General features: G+C 40.8%; 1 protein-coding gene across 2 annotated transcripts in view; it reads left to right on the top strand.

Moving 5' to 3' along the window:
* The first annotated feature begins 1,795 nt into the window (after window positions 1-1,795).
* TMEM26 (transmembrane protein 26) overlaps window positions 1,796-10,800 on the top strand; it is a 45,362-nt gene continuing 36,357 nt past the window's right edge. The window contains exon 1 of one of the 2 annotated variants that reach the window (XM_017542303.2): window positions 1,796-2,722. In XM_017542303.2, the coding sequence (XP_017397792.1) occupies window positions 2,532-2,722 (191 nt within the window). In that variant the 5' untranslated portion in view covers window positions 1,796-2,531. Of the gene's footprint in view, window positions 3,021-10,800 lie in introns of both variants that reach the window. The other variant, XM_037743381.1, reaches the window with a different exon arrangement.

Raw genomic sequence — 10,800 nt, 5'->3', positions numbered from 1 at the left:
GGCGAGAGAGTGGGACTCCGTTTCAGACAGAGAGAGAGAGAGAGAGAGAGAGAGAGAGAGAGGGAGAGAGAGAGAGAGAAACAACCCCTGACCGCAAGCAAGTGGTCTGGCATCATCAGCCAGGCATTGGTATCCTCCTCTTGACCATACAAATGTTACAAAACATCAGGTAAGGCCACTCTGAGGTGATGGTGGATAAAATAGGACAGCTCCAAAATTACTTCTGACGATGAACATAGTGCAAACCACAAACATCACCAAACATTCCTTTCTATATTAGATTTATCAACATACCCATCATAAAATTAACCCCACTTCCTAATAGCATTCAATCTAGAGTAAAGCCCTACTTTTGTAAGCCCCCAAATCACCTAAGTCAAGCCTAAATCATGTCTAATAAGTTATCTGTAATGCTTTTTAACTTTTCCAACATCTTCTTACTGAGGTGCCCCGCAGTTCCCCATGGAGTGCACCCTCTCCCTAAAAGAGTAATGAACTCAACTTGTTCAGTTCCAGATGTTTCTAGTGATGCTCATCCGGGTTTTTTTTTTGACAGGAATGTTGTGTTCCTCCAATCCAATCCTGTTACTACTTGCTCAGATCATTGAAGAGCAGCTCCCCTGGAGTAACTTTCTTGGTCCTCCCAATAATCACTGGTGTCTACCAGGCATTTATCACTCACCTGGCACTTCACACGGATGAACTCATCTGATCTCCACAACGACACTGTGAGTAGATAGGTTTAGTATCAAATTTACGGAAGGAAAAAAGGCACAATACTACTAAGTGACTTAGCGAGCAGTCTAAATCAGCCAGTTGGTGGGTGTGGGGCTCTCACCCCAACAGCACCCTGCTTCCTTGCACGCTGTTCCTCTGCCTCTATGCTCTTCCGCTTCACTGAATGGTGTGTGGCCACTGTGTCATCAGCCAACACTGCAGGACACTAGAAACTAAACAGCACCGGGAAATCATTGCTGGGTTTCCTGTAAGATGTGGGAGAATGCTGACCCACAGGAGAAAGCAAAAATTCTCTCAGATTTCAATATTGGAAATAACTTCTAAGCTTCTTCTGAGAAGTTAGATATTTCTTAGCTAATGGAGACATTAATCATACAACTCGCAGTTTTTCAACTTGGTTTTAAGGAAAGTATGAGACGTTTTTAACTTGACTAAACCTAACCAGGAAAGATATTCCCTTTGCACATTTCTTTCATTGTTACTATGTGGTCAAGGGACCATTCTTTCTTGGTATTATTGTAATATGACTATTAATTCTATATCTTCCTTTATAACAAAGAGGGAGTTTGAGGCACAGAACTTCGGAGGCACTAATTAATATACAGATAATTCAATAACAGTTTATTTTAGCTATTTTTGTAATTACCTTCCAACTATAGGGAACTCTACAGGCTTTCCATTTACAAATGATACAAAGTTTATTTTTTAAAATAAATTTCTTTGAGTAAAAATTTGAGTACATTTAAAGAGAAGTGTTAACTAAATAGTAGTACAGGCGGTGGTACACCAAACAAGGAAACAAAAATCATGAAGGTGTTTTGGACCCCTGACTTCATTTCTTGGGTTGCATGCTGGAAGGAGGTGAGTTTAATTCGTAGTCATTGATCTCAAGAGCTCAGGTCCTTGAAATTGAGACTGGATGCATTTTACCGTCTAATCGCATTAGAAGACAACTTTATCATCCGTCTCCTTCTCCACTTCCCCTCTGCCGTCTTATCTTGCTACCCATATATTTTTTTCAAGAAAAAAACCTCCGGGATGGGATGCGGTGGGGGCTGGCACAATAAGGAATCTTCAAGGAGTGAAAGTGACCAGGGCTACCAACTGGTCCAGAGACGTGCGCTAAGCTCGCAGAAAGCCTAGAGGATCTGACTGCCTCTCATCCTGGGAAGTTTTAATTCTTCACACTGGGCAGTAACTGGGTTTCTAAAACTGCTTGGATTCTTTGGCTCCACTGCGTCCCGGCTTCGTGTCACTGTGACAGCGTGAAACGTGTGAGTGAATGAAAGTACTTCGGTGGAAAGTAAGGAGGAGCTGCCAGAGATGTGCTCCTCCTCCTCCTTTCGGGCTGTGAGGCACCTTGACCTTGAGTCCACCTCCCTCCTCTTTCCACCCCTTCGTGATGGGGAAGTTCTTGGGGACCTCCTGGAGGCCCGGGGGCGGGGTAGAGGACAGGGATGGAGTCTGGCCCCAAGATTGGAAGGGGGATGGGCAGCGCTGGAGAATAACGCCCAGGAGCGAGGGCAGCGCAGCCCCAGACTCCCTGGAAAGCCCAACAGTCTGGAAAAGCTGGGTGTGGATTCTCCCCTCTTTGAAGAGTTTTCAGGAAGTTTGGGGGAGGGGCGAGACGCGGTCACCAGTTCTACCGGTGTCGGGCGCTGAGGGTGAGAAGGGACGCAGCAGCAGCAGGTCTCAGTGCTTGTCACCTTCCTGCCCACCAGTGGGCTCCGGGCGAGCCCGGCGGGGTCCTGGGGGCGCAGGAAAGGGGCCGCAGGCACAGTGAGCGGGCCAGCATGGAGGGACTGGTCTTCTTCAACGCCCTGGCCACCCGGCTGCTGTTCCTGCTGCACTCGCTGGTCGGGGTCTGGCGAGTGACCGAGGTGAAGAAGGAGCCGCGGTACTGGCTGCTCGCGCTGCTCGACCTCTTGCTCTTCCTGGAGACTGCGCTCACGCTCAAGTTCAAGCGCGGCAGAGGCTACAAATGGTGAGAGTGCCCCGGGAAAGCGAGGGCGCACGGGGCCCTAGGGTATTGTCCCCCACCGCACTCGCGGGCAGCCCTAGAGCCCATCTTCCCGAAACCCGCCGATTCTACTCGAATTTGGACCCGGTTTGTCATCGCTGGGAGCCTGGAAGGCGCGAGATGCTTGCACGTCTCTTGGGCACGCCAGGGCTACCTTAGGGTCCCAGTGCAACACTGGGAAGGCTCGATCCGTGAGCCCAGGCAAGAGTCACGCAGTCTGAGGTTTGGAAACTCGCAAGATGAGTAAAGAGAGTAAGCGTCGGTACGTTTTACTGAATGAGTCATGGGGCAAGGGTGTGTGAGTGTGCGTGGGTTACTCTACGTGCGTGCACGTGCGGGAATGTCCTACGCTGGGCATCAGCGACCTTTGCAAGAGCTGAGCGCAGGGGGTCACCCTCCTAAGACTAGAAGCCTCTCTCCAAGCGTCGGTGGTTTCAGCCGCTTCCCTTCCCTGCAGTCGCAGGGGTTGCGCGCTCTCTAGGCACAGAGCCAGCTTCAGGTGTCTGAGTTTGGTGGCTTTGGAGCTTCGTTAATGGCCTGCCTATCTTGCCAGGAACGCGCTGTAACGCTGGCGAACGGAACAGCAGGTAGTGGTTCAGTTTGAACCTCTGTGTGCAAGAACTACACGTCATGTGTGGTGCTTATTTCCTCCCGGAAAGGCTTGAATGGCAATAAAATAATTGAGAAAAAGATTCTCTTGCCATTGACGAAGAGCCTCCCCCAACCCCCAGAAGAACTTCTCTAAGTTAGGCCTCTTTCTATATTAATTTTTAAAATGGGATGTGTTTTCGTATATATCAATACGTTTAAAATACCCTATGCTATGAGAAAGGAGAAAATGGTGTTAGGCAATTTACAAATTACGTACACAATGGCATTATAGTCATTGTATTCAGAAAAATAAAAAAGCACCCCTACAATTTTACATATTAAAGTAGAAAAGGCTTTGTATTTCTTGACAGTTCATGGAAGAAAACATGTTGTCTCTGAAGATGATGTAAATTTTGCTTACATTTTCTACTGCTGAAAACTTTCTAGAATTACCAGTGCTCAAATTATTCAAGAACAATCCTAATTTAATGCAACCAAGCTGGGAATGTGACTACCCCTGCCTCCACCCTCCCCACCCCCATGAAGAGTTTATTAAGCATGAGACATTTGAGGTACTTTCCAGTGTGCCTTTTGGAAATCTTAAAGAAAAATGGTGTTAGCTTCTCAAATAAGCCTTGGGGTTAAAGAAACAAAAGGGGAGAAAAGTGTTTGTTCACTCAGCAGGTCACATAACATTGATTTAACTTTGACTGAGTAGCTTTAATAAACCAGAGTGGAAATACCTTTGGTCATAGAAAGATGAAGTCTGAGGCTGAAAACTATTGCATGGAAAGTCCTGCCACCAACCACCAGAGATTCTGGGAGACATTCAACCTTGGAAGAGGGGCCTGCTCTCCCCCTCCAAGAGTAGACCAGAGGCCTTAACTCTAAGTCAAACACCAGCATTGTGTATAAATACCGTAGCCAATCGAACTTTACCTTCATGTCTACATATTTGTTTACTGCTGATTCAGACTGACATCACTTAAAACCAGGAGAGGAAAAATGGTTGGGACAAAACATGAGTGATGGTCAATGAGTCAGGTTCTACAGGGAACTGGGAATATACTAGTCTTTAGAGTATGCACCTCAAAATTAGACAGGTAATGGGGTAAAATCTGGGTCTTCCTACTTGCTATCAGACCTTGAGCAGGCTGCTTAGTATCTCAGCCTCATTTTCTTACCTGTAAATACATACTCATAGGCAATTAGAGAATTATATGAACTAGTATGTGTTGACTGGTGATGAATAAAAAAGCAATGGTCATTTCTAGATCCAAAGATTCTTCTTTTTTTCCTTCTTATTAAAAATATTCTTGTATCAACTAGACCCATTTTATATCTGCACAAGTCAGACTAATTTACTTGAGTGACTAGCTAATCAAACATTGGTTCCATGCAAAAAAGTAGAAAAAAAAATTCTCACCTTTATTTCGGAAGAACAGACCCATTTTATATATTGGGCATTATAATACTAATTCAGGGAAAAGCTTGCTGGCCTGGCTATACTCATATTTGAAAATAAGCAAAGGAAAAAGTTGATTGATTTGACTTAGTATAAAATTTCAGCAACAAATGAGTCTTTGTAACTGGTCTAAATAGGAATATGATTAATAATGCTTTATTCTACTGATGTTACAAAATAAAACTGAGTATACAAATATGTTCATTCATATGGTGGACAAAACCCACACACTATTCTGTCATAAATGTGAGAAAAAAATCAGAAGATGGGCTGCTAAAAATGTAGGAAATTATCCTTGTAATAATATGGTAACAATGAAACAGGGTTTAATTTGGGGAAGATGCCATTTCTAGGCGAAGTTTTCTGAGTAAAGCAAGATATAATTTTTGTTTTTGAGTGTTAAGAAAATATTTCCAACTGAAAATCTAGGCTGATGGAATCAAAGAGAGATGAAGTAAACATTGTGGCAATATCTATACCTCTATATAGAAAAATATTAATATGTATTAGTCTATATCTGTATAGATTTACATATTAAACTACAAAAGGCTTTGTATTTCTTGACAGTTCATGGAAGAAAACATGTTGCCTCTAATTAATACTAATATTAATATGTATTAGTCTATACAGATATAAAGATAAGCCTTTGTTCCATTGGTCTTCTCATCTTCTATTTTGGAATCTACCCTATAGAACCAGTGGTACCCATATGTGAAGACATGAGCAAAAATATTAATATCCTTGTTGTTTGTGGAAAGTAAAGCTTAAAACATCCTGATTATCCATCAAGGGAAATGTTAACAATTGTGCAATATTCATACTATAGTTTATTTTACTGATATTAAAAATAATGAGCTAGATCTTAACCCTAACCTCAAGCAATGTTCATGATATATTATCAGGACCCTAAAGTTATAGAGTTGTGTATATTATGGTTCATTTTTAAAATATGGACTTGTAAAAGAATTGCCCTTTCTATCAATTGAAAGCATTGTTTCTACAAGTTGAAGTGAGCAGCAAAGGAGGAATAGGAGGAAGTGAAGGGGAAAAGGGAAAAAAAAACCTTCCATATTGAAAATAAATAAATAGGAATATATTAGAATAGACTGAATGATTGACTAAACCTGAATGATGGACTAAAATATATACGCATATAAGGTGAAAAACTTCTTTTCCTTGAAAATCGGATCCATGGACCTCCTTTGGACTACTTTGGGCTACTTTGAGTATTGTTCTTTTAATTTAAATTTACATTTGGAACCAAACGAGTCCAAGCCATAGTAATCATGGAACAATAAACAGAGTTATAGAGGGAAATGTGAACTAAATATTTTGAAACATAGCAAACATATGACACTTATCCAGAGAATGTTTCTTTAGCTATCCTTTGGAAAGGAAACATGGAACTGGAATTGCTGAGCTCAGCCATCCAGGGACAAGCAGCGTTACATCAACACTACAAACTCGCCAGTTGGAGAGGTTTAATTTGTTGGAATCCTATAGAATAGAGAGGGTGAGCCAACAACACGTTCCTGTTAAGCTAAAAAAAATGTGTACTCATGGAGGTTGCTCTTTTTTCACCTAATATTTATCTGTTTCACCTGCATATTTAATTACATTTCTATAAGATGAAAATAAATATCCCTTGGCTTAAGCTTTTCTTGATTGTCTTTTCTATCGTCTGGGCAACAATCCAATGGATCTGTGAATTACCATTTAGGTGAGGTCAAATAAAAGGCAGCATTTCAGCTGTTTTCCAGCCAATAAAATATTCCTCATGGATAGAAAAAATTACTAAGATTGTGACAAGTTTGAAGCCTGTTAAAGCAGGCATTGTCTGAGAATAAGTAGAAAGCTAAGTTGAACTTACTGCCAAAGTATACAATTTTAAGCACTGAGTTTTCTTCACCAGAAAAATTCAAGGAAAATATACTTTGTGAGTTAGTAAATAATAACTCACCTATTTGGTCATCTTGCTTTGTTCTCTCATTTCCTTTTACTTTATTAAGCTCAATCAGACAAGTATTATTGAATTGCTTAATAAGCAAGCATGATAGTGTGCTGAATACTGTGAGACCAGACAAAAGAAACAGAAAACAAACACGCTTGACATTTTAAAAGATAGCATTTTGATGAAGTGCTCAAATGTGTTGAAATCAGAATCATTATGAATATTTAACATTTCCTATGTTCCAGAATCTTCCAAGGGTTCCACGCAGATGATTCCATTTGATCCTGACAATAGCTGTATTTTATTTTCTGTTTCTCTGTTTTCTTCCATTTTTAGATGAGGAAACTGAGGCACAGAGCTATTAAGTCATCTCTTTCAGGACCAGTTAGTGATCAGTTAAGAGAGAAGAGTGAAGACCCCAGGCTCTCAATCTTACACACTCTGTCAGAGGAGAAAGGATGTGCTCCGGAATATGGGGTTGGGAACAGGGAACTTTACAGCATTTGAGCTGGCGCCAGAACAATGGGTGAGAGCTTCATCTGGAGAGAGGTGTGCAAAGGCCATGAAGGGAGGGAACCTCCTGGGTGGGCAGGTAAATTAGGCAACCTTGAGCAGGTTTCTCTGGCGAAGGCACAGAATCTTCTCACTCTTCTTTCAACAACAGTGTATGGGGCGTCTACTATATTGTGTCAGGCATTATTCAAGTACTGAGAATATGGAAGTGAATAAACAGGCAAAATTCTGCCCTCGAAAACCTCACATTTTAGTCCAGGGGCTCAGAAAATAAAGATCTAAGTAATTAATAAACAGATGAATGAAATACATAACAAGAAAAAAGAGAACAAATGAGTGATCAGAACTCTGAAGGCCCCAGTGGTTTGGGTAACAGACTGAGGGAGTGTGCAGGAAGAAGAGGCCACTGGATGGTCAGAGAGGCCTGGCTGGGATGTGACATTTGAGCTGAGGCCTTACAGAAGAGAGAGAGCCAGCCAGGTATGGGGAGGATAAGAAAATGGGACAATCTGCATGAGCCTTGAAACATTTCTGACATACCCTCAAATGACTGATAAATACTGCTTTTCTACTCTTCCCTCTCTTATTATTACAGTGTCCCTTGACTCCATGTTAAAAACTCTTCCGAATTTTCTTAACTTTATGATATCTCATTTTAAACACTGTGTATTACAAATTGTCTGGATGGCTCACAGCTGAAAACAGAAAAGACAAGTTAGAAAACAGGATTCTATCCTAAATTGATCATAAATTCAAACCAATCTTGTAAAAAATTCAATGAAATCTGTTTAGATCATTCAATTGCATTTGAAAAGTTCAGCAGTGAAATTGAAAACGTAGACCTGACAGATGCATACTGTAGGAAATTTGATCTTGATTTATAAGTTTTGAGCAATGCGAGAGAACTTTGTGTGATGTAATTCTGTAGTATGTGATAATATGTACTTTATTCCATCAAAAATCTTTATGAAAATACCAGAGAGAAGGTTTGGAAATAAGAACACTCTTCCTCCCCCACTCCCCACCCCAATCCTTTTGGACCCCAGAGGGATGAGATAGAGGGATTTGGAAGGAGACCCAGTGACTTCCATATGGCCAACTTGGGCACTGGAAATTCTCCCAGAAGATAAACCACTTCTCTCCCTCTTGACACTTGGTGTCCAAATTTCCTAAAATCTCTCTTTAGCTTTTAGCGCATGTGAGGTTTTATACTCCAGGCATACCTCATTTTATTGTGCTTTGCAGATAGCACAGTTTTTAAGGTTTGTTGTAGCCCTGAGGGGAGCAAGTCTTGACACAGTTTTTCCAATGTGTATGTTCATTCTGTGTCTCTGTGTCAGCATTTTTTTTTTTTAATTTTTAGCAATAAAACATTTTAAAATTAAGGTATGTACTTTTTGTTTGTTTTGAGACGGAGTCTCTCTCTGTCTCCAAGCAGGAGTGCAATGGCACAATCTTGGCTCACTGCAACCTCTGCCTCCTGGGTTCAAGTGATTTCCCTGCCTCAGCCTCCTGAGTAGCTGGGACTACAAGAGTGCGTTACCATGCCTGGTTAATTTTTTGTATTTTAGTAGAGATGGGATTTCACCATGTAGGTCAGGATGGTCTCAATCTCCTGACCTCGTGCTCCGCCTGCCTCAGCCTCCCAAAGTGCTGGGATTACAAGCACGAGCCACCGCGCCTGGCTGGTATGTACATTTTGTTAAGGCATAAGACTGTTGCACACTTAATAGGCTACAGTATAGTGTAAACATAACTTTTATATGGACTGGGAAATCAAAAATTTTGTGTGACCCGCTTCATTGAGATGTCTGAAACCAAGGTATGCTTGCGTTTATCTTCCTGTATCTTTGTGGGAATGTGTGTTTTAGATCCTGAGTCTTGAACTCACTGCAAAAGGGTGACTTAAATGTGCATCGTTTTAGGAAGCACACACTAAATGTTATTAGCAAATGACTTTGTTTTAAGTAATCCAAGTCATGGTTTAGGAAGAAGAGTCTTTTCCATAAATTAGTACCATGCTTTACTCCCAAGAAGAAGGCACACTTGCTTCTTTTACTTCACAGAGGACTTTGGACCAGTGTAATAATTATGTCTGCATGCAGAATGGTATCTCCAAGAAATTGAATCATTGAATAATGGCCATGCTTTCTTTATAAGTATGTTCAATTGAGACATTTAGAACTAAAAATTAAAGTTACTGATATATATTTTTTTCACTTCTTGTACTTGACTGGAAGAAAAACAAAGTACAAATTAGCATGGGCAGCTCTTATAAGTCAGTATAAATATAGTCCTATTTTTGAATTTCATGTGTTTCTTCTCATGGCAGTGACATTATGCATACAGCATCAGGACAAATCTGAATAGCTTAATGTTTTTTCCAACAGTGGAAAATTCACATTTATATCAAGGTTTATTCTCCCCATGTGTATGTTCCCCACTACTCTGGAAGTTCCTATACAGTCTTGGTACTAGGACAGTTAGGAGTTTCTTCTCTTTTTAAAAAAATGTAATGTAGGCACTTTATGAAATGTACTTTTTTGGAAAGTCATGTTGAAATCATAAGAATATAAGGATTGTCAGTATAAGATGCCAGGGTGAGCACCAATTTTGTTACTTTTCTCTGAATATAAACCTATTACCCATAGTTATTTAAGAAGATGGGTTATATTTTACCTTTGGTTTGTCTGAACCTCAAAGAGATAGATAATATACAACTGATTTAATGTTATCCACTTATTAGAATAAAAATCAGTCATCCTTAAGTACATAAAGATCGGCACGGCTGTAGTCCTGGGTGAGGAGGTGGGGTTGCTCCTGTAGTGTTCCTGTGCTTTCTTATTTCTCAGATTGAGCTTCCTGTCTCATACATGTTTTAATCCACCTGAAATAGCCTCCCATAAATTGGCTAGTGTCATTCTCAGGCAAGCTCTTAATACTAGTGATGACGATGATGATGAAGGTATGATGATGATGATGATAATGGAGGTGGCACCACTTATCAATTATTGAGTGCTGACAAAGCTACAGCCTGCTTTCTTTCCCTTATCTCGTGTAATCCTTACAATGACCCTATAAATTAGTTGCCCATTTTAATTACCATTTTAGGGTGAGGACACTAATGCACAGCAATACTAAATCATTAATCCAAGGTCACAACTGATAATAATAGAGCATAAATACAATTCCCAGCATCTGGTGAGCACTCACATTTATTGAGCCAGGCATTGGCATTGCACACATCAGTTCATTCAATCCTGACAACAGCCCTGGTAGTGCCTTCGTGCTTCTGCTTGCAGGTGGGGAAGCTACAGCTTGGAGGTCTGGAGAAAGATTCTTCTTCCCAGGATTAAAAGCTTAGTAGTCCTGTATTGAGTCCTCCCCTTACTCCATCAGCCTATTTGTTATTTTTTGTATTCAATGACTACATTACTACATCATTTTTAGGGTCAAGGATTTTCTTTAGTAGAGAAAGGATCAAAGCTTTGGTGGTGGTGTTTTTTTTTTTTTCCTTCCTTC

This window comes from Cebus imitator, unplaced genomic scaffold, assembly GCF_001604975.1.
Source record: "Cebus imitator isolate Cc_AM_T3 unplaced genomic scaffold, Cebus_imitator-1.0 Scaffold142, whole genome shotgun sequence".
In the NCBI taxonomy this organism is placed as follows: domain Eukaryota; kingdom Metazoa; phylum Chordata; class Mammalia; order Primates; family Cebidae; genus Cebus; species Cebus imitator.
Note: the sequence above shows the minus strand (reverse complement) of the source record. Positions and strands in the feature narration are given on the sequence as shown.